Genomic DNA, 14,326 nt, shown 5'->3' on the forward strand with positions numbered 1-14,326 from the left:
AGGTCGAGTGCCCAATAGTAACGAGAAACTCTCCAACCATACTTCCTGTCACAAAGATTTCAAATATGTCGGGTGTAACTACTTTTGTGGATTCACGTACTTCTACACCTCCTGGAGGTATACCACATAACCGTGCTGCTGCAATGAACCTCAAAGTCCCCAGTAACCCGAGGCGAGGCATCAGCCCGGCTCCTACTATTCAAAGCTTACCAAGTACTGCGCCGAATCCTGGTTACACCTCAAATCCCTCAAATGGTCGGAACACATTTCCCAATCCTCAGTATCCGTCGTCCAAAACACCAGAGCCATCCCACGAGAGAAACATTTTTAATACCACGGCTGGATCGAGTTTTGAAGACACCAGGAGCGAAGCGCAAGGAGGGTTTCAAGGCTATGAGCAGGACGGCTATTCTGACGCACAGAATGACGCTGCTGACGATGGCTTCGATGGCTACCACCGGACCATTCCTATGTACCCAAGGAATAATGACGCCATGTATCCATCTGAAGAAGTTGCTCATCCGAGACTCCATCACAAGCAGAGCCAGTCACAACTAAAAGCTGAGCAGCTTGAGGCTCCAAAACCGCAATACCCACCAGGCATCAGCGGCCGTTTCCAGCACCCTAGTTCACTACCGAAGCTCTATGCTCACCTAGGCTCCGATGAGCATATATTACATTCAGACCCTGGGGTTTCCAAGAAGCGGGGTCACTCTTCAAACGGTCGTTTTGAAGCTCAGACTCAGGCTATTCCTCATCAGCTGCATCACACGCATAGAGAGATTTGGGACCAGAGTTTGGGTTCAGAAGAGTCTGATGTGGATGAGTCTGCTCGACTGCAAGGAGCTGGAAGGGGCCAGTATGTTGAAGACAGTGATGAAATGTCGCCAGGGGGTCGGATTGAAAGCCCAACCCGTCAACAGCAGTGGACATATATTCCCAGCCCAGATTATGATGATGAGAGCCTAAAAGCCATGAGCTTCGCGGAGCTGAAACGTCAGAGTTGGGACATAAATTCTGGGGATAGTCTTCATCATCTGCCCGAAAAACTACAAGACCGGGGAGCTACTGTTGACGATAAATTGGATTTCTTGTTAAATGAGAATGAGTCAACCTACGGTGATGTCTTCGAACAGATGCCGACGGCCGAATGGGAGCTGGCCGGAGACCTTATTCTTGAGAGGATGAACGAGTTGATGCAGAAAATCCAGGCGGCGCGAGCGAAGAAGCGTAAGGTTGTGGAAGGATTTGAGGCTGTTTACGAGGCAAGGGAAAATCTAGTGAGAAGCAAGACTCAAAAGTACGAGGATAAGCTGGAGGATATGAAAAATACCGGCGAGGTGGTACTTCGGGGTAAGAGGACCTAGGTGCTTTGTTCGAGAATTGTCTTGATCACGCTCTTCAGAACCGGCCGTTAGAATATCGAATATCGGGTATGGTCTGGCAAATGCTAGGGAAAAGGCTCGCAGATATATGATTGTCTCTTTTACGCAAGTTATGACTGTATGTTGTATAAGAGTAGTCAGGTGAGCCGCGGTGATATAGTAATAGGATATGGTGTTGCTATGTATAGGCTATAGCTTGTAGGGAAGGGAGCTGTGGGCGTCTGGCTGCACTTAGCATTATGGTACGGAAAACGGATACTCCAACATATGGCATCAGCACTCTGCAAGGCGTTTGCTACATTAAGAAGATACCCATTTGCATAAACTCTTTCCATGTCGCCAGCTTGCCCGTTGATGGTTACAATATATATAAATATGGCTGATTCTTACATGTAATTTCGGGGTTAGTGCCAACTTCAAGCCAAATACCGCAGTCTCCATTGTTATTTACATTGAAGCGGTCATATCTCTAGAACCTGCTTCACCCTCCTATCCTTCCCGACCACCAACCTTAGTTGCCTCGCCTTCCCATCCTGCCCCATACCCTTCAAAACGCCATCTCTCACCCCCTCTACAAACAGCTCATAAGCTGGAAAATATGCATCCACAAAGTTCTTCACCTCCTCAACACTCATACCCACCCCTCGCTCCCTCCTCAACGCGCTCTCTTGCTCCTCCCTCCAGTCATAAACCCACCTCGTATCCTCCGCATCAATGTGGATAAACGCATCAAACGCATCTGTCAAAACATCATACTCCCTTAATTTCTCATTCACAAAGAGCAAGTCTTCTAACTTGTGGTTCTGTAGCGTGAGAGATGTTGGGGAGGCTTGTTTCGCGGCAATGGTTGAAGGGGGCAACGAACGGAAGCCTACGCACCACCCCTCGAGGACTATTACGCGGATGGGCGGTTGAGAGGGGCCATTTACGGTTTTCCATTGCGAGAGAGGGAGACGGTCGCCTAGGCCGCTGTGGAGGGATTTGTCGTAGGACGGAATCTTGGTTTCGCGGTTGGAGAGGAGGGAGGTTATGGTGGCGTGGGCTAGTTGCATGTCGTGGGTTCCTGCAGATTGAACAGTTAGCCTTTGGTGGTTCTCGCTGTGTCTCGGGGCGGTTCTCCTCCATTTCGGCCTCGTCGTTGGCAAGTCCCTGGCAAACATAGGGACTGCTGAAGGAAAAGGGGGGGGGACTCTACGGACCTGGTTCCCCACGATACTGGACAAGCTTATTCGCTGCATGTTCACTCGCCAGCTTCACCTGGTCTTCCCTTGTCAAATACAAATCATCAATACTCAGCACCAGCGTCTCCAACCCCTCCTTCACTCGTAGGTTCTCTGCGAGAGCCGACACGAGGGTCGTTTTGCCGGCGCCTTGGATGCCATTGAGGCCGACAACGAAAGGTCGGTTGGCCTTTATGGGGTCGGCAAGATGGTGATGTAGGTGGGAGATGATGAAGGGGATACAATGGGGGGATTTGTCGTCGATGATTGTGTTCTGCTTCTGCTGGGTGTGTTGTTGTCCAGCGGGTGTAGTTGTCGTAGGTGGGGGGACTCCCGGTTGCTGGTTCAGCGACGGATCTGGGGACATGGTCATGGACACGTCAACAATGGGCACAAAGAAGGGATAAGGAGCTTCGGGCTTCGGTTCGGCCTGCGTGAGGCAACGAGGAGGCTAATTGGGGTTGATAAAGGCATGTTGGGTTGGAATCATAGGGCTGCAAAGCATCTCAGGCGTAGGACGGCACCTGTTCGGCATAGATCGGTAGTAATAAGTGGTGAAGATGAAGTACTAGACGTAGTCTAATCGTAAGAGTACTCGATATTTACAAAGGGTACCTAGATACCTTGAAGAGCCATCATCACTGAACAACTAACTCGTGCCTTAGCCAGATGGTACTGGCATATCTGTGCACACGTGGAATATATGTAGCACCGTTATAGCAGACCTTACCCCAGAAAATGTTAACGGAGCGAGGCACGTGAACACGAGTTATTACCTCTACCTGTAACATTTTGCATGTGAAGTCACAATAAATCCTAATAAGCTTTCCAAGTCGGTGCTGATGTGGGGTTATTTTCATAGTAACAACAGTGTTCGGCTGTGCTGGCGGCATCTTGCGGTAGCAGGCGCCACTTGGGGGCCTCTCGTCATAAGATAGGTCCAAATGTTGCCGAGGTATGTGGGCAACCTCGTCAACCGTCCAGCGTATATTGCCCTCTACTTATTAGCCCGAACATCTTCCACGGCTTTCTGCTACCGGCCTCCTCTCCCTTTCTCTCTATTGCCCTCTCCTGCCCTCCATTTATCAGTACTTATTAGCCCGAGCATCTGCCACAGCTCTCTGTTACCAGCTTCCTCTCACTCCCTCTCCCTCTATACCGCACCCTCCATACTCCCGATCGTATCATAACCATATCAACACCCCCTCACAATGTCGGACTTACGCTTTGATGGCCAGGTGGTCGTCGTCACAGGAGCAGGAGGTGGTTTAGGAAAGTCATACGCACTCTTCTACGGTTCTAGAGGCGCCAGTGTCGTTGTCAATGACTTGGGAGGCTCGTTCAAAGGCGAGGGAAACTCTTCAAGGGTGCGTTGTTCAAGTCCTGATTATAATCCCAACCCCAACCCGAACTCAATCCGACCCTATCCTCAAAAAAAAACCCTGCTAACCATGACCCCCAAAAGGCCGCAGATATCGTGGTCGACGAGATCAAAGCCGCTGGCGGCAAGGCGGTAGCCAACTACAACAGCGTCACCGATGGCGACAAGATCATCGAGACGGCCATCCAAAACTACGGTCGCATCGATGTCCTCATCAACAACGCTGGTATCCTTCGGGACATCAGCTTCAAGAACATGACTGACCAGGACTGGGATTTGATTATCGACGTCCACGTCAAGGGCTCGTATAAGTGTGCCAGAGCTGCTTGGCCGCATTTCCGGAAACAAAAGTATGGCCGAGTCATCAACACTGCCTCTGCGGCAGGCCTCTTTGGCAGCTTCGGGCAAACCAACTATTCGGCCGCCAAGTTGGCGATGGTCGGATTCACAGAGACTCTCGCCAAGGAGGGAGCAAAGTACAACATCCACGCCAACGTCATTGCACCAATTGGTATGTTCTATTCCCTGTAGAGTAGACGGTGTGCTAATTCAAACCCCAGCTGCCAGCAGAATGACACAAACCGTCATGCCACCTGACATTCTGGAAAACCTCAAGCCGGAATGGGTTGTTCCCCTAGTTGCAGTGCTCACTCACAAAGATACGGAAGAAAACGGATGCATCTATGAAGTTGGCGGAGGCCACATCGCAAAACTACGATGGGAGCGTTCCAGTGGTCTGCTCTTGAAGGCGGATGATTCATATACCCCAGGTGCCATTTTGAAGAAGTGGGATCAAGTTAGCGATCCCAAGAATGCACAGTACCCAAGTGGAACAAATGATTTCCTGGGACTGCTTGAACAGTCGATGAAGATGGGCCCCAGTGATAAGGGCGAGACTCTTGATTTCAAGGGCAAAGTTGCTTTAGTTACTGGCGGTGGCGCTGGGTAAGTCATCATTCAGCTTGTAGATCATGAATGGTTACTAATGCATGCTCTCCTTCTAGCATTGGCCGTAGCTACTGCTTAGCATTCGCCAAGTACGGAGCTGCAGTTGTTGTCAACGACCTAATGAACCCAGACGATGTTGTTAACGAGATCCGCCAAGCCGGCGGCAAGGCAGTGGGTGTCAAGGCTTCAGCCGAAGACGGAGACGCATGCGTTAAAGCTGCCATTGACGCTTTTGGCCGTATTGATATTATTGTTAACAATGCCGGCATTCTCCGAGACAAGGCATTTGCCAACATGGACGACAAGATGTGGGACCAGGTCATGTCGGTCCACTTGAGAGGCACATACAAAGTCACCAAGGCTGCGTGGCCGTACTTCCTTAAGCAGAAGTATGGTCGTGTTCTCAACACCACCTCGACCAGTGGTATTTATGGAAACTTTGGACAAGCCAACTACGCTGCAGCTGTAAGTCCCTGACATCCATTTTGGCACAAAATCTAACAGACATAGAAATGCGGTATTCTTGGTTTCTCCCGTGCTCTCGCTCGTGAAGGCGCAAAATACAACATTTACGTCAATACAATTGCGCCAAATGCTGGAACAGCAATGACCAGAACCATCTTGCCCGAAGAGCTGGTCCAAGCATTCAAGCCAGAGTACATAGCGCCATTGGTTGTCGCTCTCTGCTCAGATAAGGTCCCAAGCCAACCCACTGGCGGTCTCTACGAAGTTGGTAGCGGTTGGGTTGGAAAAACAAGATGGCAACGGACTGGCGGCCATGGATTCCCTATCGATGTCAAATTGACACCCGAGGAGGTGCTGAAGAAGTGGGAGAAAATTAACAACTTCGATGATGGACGTGCAGACCATCCCGAAGATGGTCAAGACGGATTGAAGAGCATTATGGCAAATATGCAAAATAAGAAGGGTGGTGCGAGCAAGGTATGATCCTTCTCTATCATCACATCTGGTGTGGTCCTCTGTACATATGTAGCTACACTCACTTGGAAATAAAACTTTATTAACATATAATTTTGCAAATAGAAGGGTGATGCTGCTAGCAATTCAAACCCCGAGATCCTCGCAAATATCGAGAAGGCCATGAAGGCCGAGAGTAAGGGCACCGAGTTCAAATACGACGAAAGGGATGTCGCACTATACAACTTAGGTGTTGGAGCAAAGAAGACCGATCTGGCACTGGTTTTGTACGTTGCCCCCCAGACTTCTGAATTTGTTCCAGGAGGCGCAGCTAATATCAATGACACACAGCGAGGGACACGAAAATTTCCAAGCCCTGCCAACATTCGGCGTGATCCCATTCTTCTCCGCCGAAACTCCTTATAACATTGACGACATCGTCCCCAACTTCTCCCCCATGATGCTTCTACACGGAGAACAATACCTCGAAATCCTCTCCTACCCCATTCCCACCAACGCCACCTTGGTCTCCCACGCCAAACTTGTTGATGTTGTCGACAAAGGCAATGCTGCCATTGTCAAATCAGGCATCACGACAGTCAACCAAGCGACCGGCAAGCCAGTCTTCTACAACGAATCCACCGTCTTCATCAGAGGATCTGGCGGGTTCGGAGGAAACAAGAAGCCACAAGATAGAGGTGCCAGCACAGCTGCCAACCCAGCACCAAAGCGTGCACCAGACTGCATCGTTGAGGAGAAAACCACGGAAGAACAAGCTGTGCTGTATCGCCTAAGCGGAGATTATAACCCCCTACACGTCGACCCTGCATTTGCAAAGATGGGCGGGTTCAAGGTTCCTATCCTACACGGCCTCTGCTTCTTCGGCATCGCGGGCAAGGCTGTCTATACTCAGTTCGGACCGATCAAGAACATTAAGGTGAGATTTGTCGGCACAGTGTTGCCCGGCCAGACGCTGGTAACCGAGATGTGGAAGGAAGGAAAGAAAGTTATTTTCCAGACATTCGTCAAGGAGACCGGCAAGCTGTGTATCTCTGGAGCCGCGGCAGAGTTAGTTGGAGAGGGCAAGGCGAAGATGTAAGTGAGGATCATTATAATGCCAGGTGGAGTGGAGAGGATAGTATCGAGTGCGAGATACTCGCTTTGTGGAAAATGTACTGTACTATTTATATTGTAGCACGCGTCGAGACGCGGGTTTGGTCCATGCTCTCGACAATAAAATGAACCTTCATTCCTATTTAATTTCCTCAGCATCTTTCAGCTACTCTGTAGGCCTGGAGGGAAGCTATATCTTGGCGTTCTGTGTGGCCTTTAGTTAAGTAAAACTCAAGGAATTGAAGCAACCAGACATATCCTACCTACGTACCTTACCTACCTTAACTTACCTACCTTATATTCGAGACTCGAGTGTACAGCACAACCCCATACGAAGAACGAAAGTAATTGTAACTGCGAGCCTTACGCCATACGCGGGCGCTAGCAGGGCCGCAACCCGCGCGCATGACGCTAAGCTGATCCGGGCGCCGCGACTCTGGGGGAAAAACAGCTCACCGCCTAGTTTTGTCCAACATCGGTCATTTGCAGGCGGTATGGAGGAATAGATCTGGCATAAAAGCTTCACCGACCTTGAATTCACCACCTGCTCCTCGATTCTGCCGCGACGAGCGACAGCGACAGCGACCTCGATCTCGCTGCCCGCCAAAACACAACAACACCACAACAACATTACAACCGGATCTATTTGCTTTCCTCTCCTCTCCTCTTCTCTCATCCCACTTCCTTACCCAAACAACAACCTCAATCCCCATCGAAGATTTCAGCACGACACAACTCAACTCAACTCAACTCAATCCCCCCCACCTCATCCCACCTCGTCCCCTCTTACCTCCACAAACAAACAACAACCAACGCAAAGCGCCTTTCCAAGCCCCAAGATCGCGATCTGGAAGGTCAATCACGATGGGTCGCAAGCCCAACCGTAAGTCCTCCTGCTGATTCTATTTCAATTCCTACATTTATCACTATCGAGACGCGTTCTACACCTCTACTCTCACCTTCTACCCCTCCGCCCCTCTACGCCTCCACACTTCCTCACTTTCACACTTCCTCACCTTCACACTTCCATACTTCCTCCACTCTTCCTCTCTTCCACACTTTTGCATTACCCGATGATATGATCGATCTATACTGACCTTAACCTTTCTCCAGCCCTCATCGTCAAGTACTTTGACCGCGGCCCCAAATTGAACGATTCTTCGAACCGATACGTTCACACTTGCAAGGCCTGTGGTGAGAAGTTTCCCAAGGGTCGTAACGAGGTTCTCAACGCGCACATTACCAAAAAGTGCCATGCTCTTTCGGTTGACGAACGTCGTTCCGCTGTTCTTGAAATCAGTGGCATCCCCGATAATGGAAATAATCAATTGAACATGAACAACGGAGGCATGCAGATGAGTGGTGCTGGTCCTTCTGCTGTGCTGCCGCCTGACTCGAACGCTTGGGGCCCTCTCCGAACTCTCGCAGACGTCACAGTTCAGAACACACAGGAAGCCAGCCCCAGTTCGTCCAAGCCTCATCCCCATCCTGCGAACCACCTTATGCTTCAGGAGCAGTATACATTGGAGAATCCACCGCTTAGCTACGAACAGCGCGTTCAGAACAACAAGAAGTGTAAGTTTCACCAGACTCAGGTTGATTTGCTCATCCTGTACTAACTGTTATTAGCCGGTGATCAAAAGGCAACTCGTGTCAACATGATAGACCCTTCTCTTCAGAGCTACGATTCACTGCAACCTGCCAATTCAAACTTTCATAGCAGCGATGATCTCAACTTCCACCTTCCTACATACCAAAACACCAACACGTCTCTCCAGGCTGGAAACTACACCCATATGTCGCACTCCCGCTCAGCTACCCCTAATCTCAGCGTTGCTACGAGCATAGCTCAAGCAGCTACGGCGCATTTCGGCCCCGAAATGCTTGACCCTCAGCTGTTGGATCGCGATACCAACATCAGTGTCCATTCCGCTGGTGGATACGGCGACCATGCTCTCGAAGAGACACTCAGGCAATATAATGAGGGAGGTTCGTCGTTGATGTCTAACGAGCTCTTCGTTGGCAACCACCCGCAGGGACCATGGATCATGGAGGCCCCTCGTGATAATATTTATCATGCACCGGATGCCCCTATGCTGCAGAGCAATGAACATATGCAGGCTAGCAAATACCCAGCCCTTGCTATGAATTCCGCCGGCTCACCTCTGAATGCTGGTTCCCCAGTGTCTGCCGTCGGCACGCCGATGACTTCTGAGTTCAGCGTCGAGCCTGGTACGAACCACCTTATTAAGAAAAAGACACGCACCAAGTTTCCACCCGACCGTCGCCTTGAAGTTCAGAAGGTTAGGAAGCTCGGAGCATGTCTTCGTTGCAGAGTGCTCAAAAAGCCGTGCTCACAAGGTACGCCTTGCACCAAGTGTGAGAAGGTCGACTCTGCCCGTATCTGGAAGACTCCTTGTTCACGTAAACGGCTGGCTACTCTGTGTATGATGTACGAGGCGGGCCTGCACGCTATTATTGGGGCTGAGAAAGTACGAAAGGTCAGAACCCAGATGAAGGTGCAACCATCCGCCATTCAGATTGAAGCATCACACCACCTTGACACAGGTATCTCTGCAGTGTTTCATGCTGTAGAGACTCATGTTCGGGAAGAGCGCAACGTTGACCCTGGACTGGGTGGCGACCTGGTCACCGGCGTCCGTCTGATATTGGACACCGACAGCGATGACATCGCCTCCAAGATTAAGGGATACACACAGCGTATGCAGCCGGAGTTTATTAAGCGCGAGCAATCTCATTTTATGCAAGTTACCCTGGCCACGGCTACTGAACTGCTTCCTCACGTCTCGGATACCCTGCTTAACGCCGCCATCGAATTCTGGGTCACCATCCATATGTTGATGGACCATGAGATGGTTTGGTCGCTCGTGGAGAAGCCTGGGCTAAACTCAGGAACTGACACCGTTATCTCCCGGCCCGATCAAACGTACATCACTATCCGATCCCAGCTCGACCAGGCAGTTGAGAAGCGGGCTACACAGTTGGCATCGTCTGTGCTCGGAATGTTGGAGCGTAGACTGCTTAACGCATCTGCAAAGCGATCATTTGAACTCCTTATCGTCGGACTCCTCATCATGAACGCTCTTGAAAGGACTACGTGGTTCTTTGATAGCTGGCAGAAGAATCTCGAGGATACATGGCCACTCACCGAGAAGCCTTACGTGTATGCTAGACAAGCCAGGGAAGTCGCCAACATGACAAATATGCTGGAGCGCATTAAGCATGTCCCCGCGGACCCTACTGTCGGTCAGGATGGCGTGATTGCAAGTGATCGGGATCCAGCTGTGCAGGAGTTCTTGGAGAAGTTGCAGCTTAAGGGTAAGTCTTTTGAATATAACTCCTTACACAGGCTATTAACTAACGCAATCTACAGAAGCAGATATCATTAGCCGCCGCGATAGCCGCGATACCGACGTATTCGACGAGACAGACTCCCGCAGCTATGAACTTCGCTACTGCTCACGTCTCCTTATCCCGGATCCAGAATAGGTTCAAAGGCGTTATATGGCTAGTTAAGGGGGGGTTTTTACAGGTGGAAGCTTTCACGAATTATGATTTTATGTATAATGTTGTACGATAGTAGATAGATGCAGTCACGACTGCACGCATCGGTCTAACCCCAGCCACCATGTATGCTGGGTAAGCCGCATTGCGCTTTGCCACTTTGCTACACGATAACTTTGCCACACACGATAGCTTTGCAACACGAATAAAATAAATATATTTAATAAGATGGCTTTCAAATGTTCCACGCGATTTGAGACATTCACTTCAACTGAGTATGTTATGTGAATTGAGGTTCATTTGAGAAAACGAAGACATCCGCTGTGCTAAAGTGCGTGAATAAAATAAAATACAGTCTTCTAGATGCATAACGCGATTTAAGACTTTAGTTCTATTAAAGGGCATTTCTATTCCTCTCTCTATATCAAATTCTGTGGAGGCTGAGAAGGCCTTCTCTCCGGGCGGCGGGTTTTCTTAAAACAGGCAAATTCGCTCCTACTCCCCTCCCGTAGCCTCTTCAAAATTGCCCTCATCTCTGGCAGTTCGCTCTGTAGCTTTGTTCTTGCTTCATTGTCCGTCCCTTTATCTAGCTCCTGGTAAATCTGGCTCTGCATCTCGCTTGCTCGGTCTGTCGTATATTGGCTGAGAGTCTGAGCTACAAATTCCACGTCGAGTGTTGCTTGCATGAGAGCTGGTAGGGTATACCGTTGCCGTTGTTTGAAGGCCTCGAGCAGCTCCCGAGAAGCCTGCTCCAAGAGATGGGAAAGGACCGGAGCAGTCAAGGACGACGATGTGGTGGAGACCTGGGTATGGACAAGGACAACGCTGAGAAGTGCCTCATAAACGTACGGTCGGACCTCCCTCGGTTTCTCATTGGATGCAGGCGCCCAGTCTGAAGCCAATATACCGCTTCGAATTATCTTGCCCAAAGTTTCTACTGCTGGGCGCGTATAAGACTGGAAGAGGCGAGCATCAATCTGGCCTAGGACATCGCGGATAGTTTTCGATTCATCTGTCAATTTCACCGAGAATGCATTCTCGAACTGAGTCGTGAGGTTCGGGACGATGTCAATCCGTAGAGCTTGAAGATTACTCAGTGTCAAGAGCATCCGAACATTCTATCGGAGTTAGCTGAAAATAGCTCTGGAAGATGAGAGAAACCATACCCTATCACTAGCATCCACGGTTCCAGCGCCAATGCTGGTTGCAATTATTGTTGCAACAGGGCTTGCTAGGCCATCAGCTTCGGCTATCCAGTCGTCATCTGGCTTCTGCACTGCTCTTTCTGCATTCTCAACCATCCCACTCAGCGCCTTATAGAGAGTTGTTACGAATTGGCTTCGAACCATCTGCAGCAGCTTCGCCGGCGGTGGGAGAACAACCGCAGCAGAACCTACTTTCGCCTCAGAGATATACAGAATCTTCTGCATTCCTAGCAGGACAGCACTTTCAAATGCCCCGAAATTTGCTGGCATTCTGGTCAAGTTACGCCTTTCAGAAGATCGCCTCCAATCTTCAAGTACCTTGATGTTCTCGGCATCTTTATTCCATGCCGCACAGATTGCTGTCACACATCTCTCACGTGCACTTCCAACAAAGCTTCTTAGCCACTCCATCGCAGCGCCATCTCCATTTGCTATAAGTGGTACCGAAGCCATCTCACTGGCCCCAGTCCCAACCAAGACAAGGAGTTTGGCAAGGTAGTGGACGCCGCTCAGGGAATTGGACCATGGCGGCCAGAACGCGAACTTTTCCCAGGCTTCCCCTCTCTTGGGTGATGGTGGCGGTAGGTTATTCGGATCAAAATTAAACCGTGGATCTCGAAGTCCTGTCGGCGTAAAACTTCCCGAGCCAGCGGATTTTGGTGTATTAGGCGTTGGTGGCAAAGGCGAAAATAGAGAGGAAATATCTTCAATGGGCGGATCTGCGAAGAATCCAGATACGCTCTCCCTTATCATGTCGAATAATTCAACCGTACCTTTCTGCAGCTCCACCGTGCCCTGAGCAGACAGCCTGTGGTGTTTTCGGGACTCGCCATTTATCCCCACTGGTAAGGTCCTCTGTGCATTTCCCTCCATGAAACTCTGTACGGTCTGCCAGAATACCATAACCTCCCCAAGAATTCCTTGGGTGGAAAGCATGTTGTTCAGGTAGCTATCCATCTTCTCCCAAAGTTCGATGACCTCTGCGGAGTCTATAGTCGCTGGTTTGTCTTCTGCAGTTTGGCGCGACAGAGACCGTAAATGTGACGCTACCACTTGATTCGTGGGTCTTTCTCCATTCGCCAACCGCCTTCGAAACACTTCAATCTCGACTTTCGAGCGTTCAGAAGTTGTGGTAATCTTGTTCTTCAAATGATCATAGCGACTAAGGAGCCAAACCCAGATTGGATTATCAGTGACGCCCAACTCGAGCAAGATACCTATGAATTCCAAATGCTGGTCTTGTGGACCACTTAAAGCACCATCGCCCTTCGTTGGAACATCTTGCGTAGCAATCAACTTCCGCCAGATATCCCGCTTAAAACCTTCGATTTGTTCCTCGACATCATGCCATACACGAGCAGCTAGCAGAATCTCATGTAACTGGGGATCTGTTGGGGCCGTTGTCCCTAAACCCTCTGCCAATCGCCTTGCATCATCTGCAAATCGCTTTGCCTTTCCATACTCCTCTACAAGAGTTTCATAATCCTTCCGTTTGATGCAATCTGTAATGGCTCCGTTGACTTCATAGAGTTCTTTATGCCGTTCAAAAGTCATGGACAAAGTCTTCAAGTTGTCTTCCTTTTCGCGGCCTCCCAGAGCCGGACCCCAGATCTCTTCTGCTTTTGCAGACACATCTAAAAGCGGTTTTTTGATTCCCAAAACGCTGTACTCACTCTCCTTAGTGAGAGCATTTTTCTTCTTGTTGTCAGGAGGAGCTACTGTCATTGGCGCCTGATTGCCGCTACTCATCCGGAAGCTGTTCCTGCTGGCATGGCGTGAATGAGGCCTAGGACGCGCAGTTGTAGGGGGGTCGCCCCTATACTTCATTTCCATGTATACATTATCAATGGTGGCTTTTGCGCGAACGAAACGCTCGAAATTCGACTCGACCAGCACTTTCAGGGATGCAGATTTCTGATCAATTGATCTCGAGAGGTTGTCGAGGCCCTCCAGAAGAGACTGCGTAGAGGCTGTTGAATGGGCCTGGGAGAGGAAAAGCGCCGGGGAGAAGGTTGTAGATGACAGGAGGAATCTATTACCTGGGGCCGTCAGCTATATTCGTCGGTTGGTTTAGAGAAGGGATACCGACGTAATCGAGTATCCTCCTGCACTGGCAGACCCAGCTGCCGCAATACCCTCACCACGCTATCGGTGGTCCCCAGAGGATCAGGCTCGTCTCTCTGAACCAGATTCTCCACGCCGTCTCCAGTCTTTTGTGCGCCAGGTAGGCTTTTCCCATCGCTCGCAGCTCGTTCCAAAGCAGAATATCTCGACTTGGATCGCCGGAGTCCATTCTGTCTGGCTTGGGGAGAATCCTCCTCATCCGATGCATCACTGGTATCCTTCTCTGCTGGCCATTCCACGGGGTAGGGGGTTGAGAGCTGGTAATGCTCCAGCACTGTGCGCTCGGAATCGGCCATCCTTGTTGTTCTGTTTTATGGGGGATGTATGGATGAGGATGGCGACCAGCGGCATTGGAGTATTTTTAAGTTTAGGTTGCTGAAGCCCATCAATCTTAAGAGCCCAGCAGTAGTGTTAGACAATGGTTGGGGACCAGCTGTCAATAGATGGTGGTTGTGGTGGTAGCTATCTGTATTACTGTACCGCGCTCTGGTACGTACTATGATACGT

At 50.1% G+C, this 14,326-nt stretch overlaps 4 protein-coding genes across 4 annotated transcripts; 2 read left to right on the top strand and 2 right to left on the bottom strand.

Moving 5' to 3' along the window:
* Positions 1-65: 65 nt before the first annotated feature.
* On the top strand, positions 66-1,367 carry BP5553_03167 (uncharacterized protein; the record flags this gene model as incomplete). The annotated part of the gene is made up of 1 exon (XM_032011790.1): positions 66-1,367. One exon carries the CDS (start codon positions 66-68, stop codon positions 1,365-1,367), a length of 1,302 nt encoding a protein of 433 aa, XP_031871483.1.
* A 479-nt stretch (positions 1,368-1,846) lies between these two features.
* On the bottom strand, positions 1,847-2,972 carry BP5553_03168 (p-loop containing nucleoside triphosphate hydrolase; the record flags this gene model as incomplete). Its single annotated transcript, XM_032011791.1, has 2 exons — positions 1,847-2,448; positions 2,585-2,972. The coding sequence occupies 2 exons, from the start codon at positions 2,970-2,972 to the stop codon at positions 1,847-1,849; spliced, it is 990 nt and encodes a 329-aa protein (XP_031871484.1).
* Positions 2,973-3,816: 844 nt separating this feature from the next.
* On the top strand, positions 3,817-10,475 carry BP5553_03169 (uncharacterized protein; the record flags this gene model as incomplete). Its single annotated transcript, XM_032011792.1, has 11 exons — positions 3,817-3,972; positions 4,071-4,497; positions 4,547-4,931; positions 4,991-5,399; positions 5,445-5,876; positions 5,979-6,139; positions 6,204-6,947; positions 7,472-7,848; positions 8,079-8,540; positions 8,595-10,304; positions 10,360-10,475. 11 exons carry the CDS (start codon positions 3,817-3,819, stop codon positions 10,473-10,475), a joined length of 5,379 nt encoding a protein of 1,792 aa, XP_031871485.1.
* A 434-nt stretch (positions 10,476-10,909) lies between these two features.
* BP5553_03170 (Uncharacterized protein) lies at positions 10,910-14,115 on the bottom strand (the record flags this gene model as incomplete). Its single annotated transcript, XM_032011793.1, has 3 exons — positions 10,910-11,608; positions 11,657-13,734; positions 13,785-14,115. The coding sequence occupies 3 exons, from the start codon at positions 14,113-14,115 to the stop codon at positions 10,910-10,912; spliced, it is 3,108 nt and encodes a 1,035-aa protein (XP_031871486.1).
* Positions 14,116-14,326: the final 211 nt, after the last annotated feature.

The sequence above is a fragment of the Venustampulla echinocandica genome, assembly GCF_003357145.1.
Source record: "Venustampulla echinocandica strain BP 5553 chromosome Unknown scaffold_1, whole genome shotgun sequence".
NCBI classification, from domain to species: Eukaryota; Fungi; Ascomycota; class Leotiomycetes; order Helotiales; family Pleuroascaceae; genus Venustampulla; species Venustampulla echinocandica.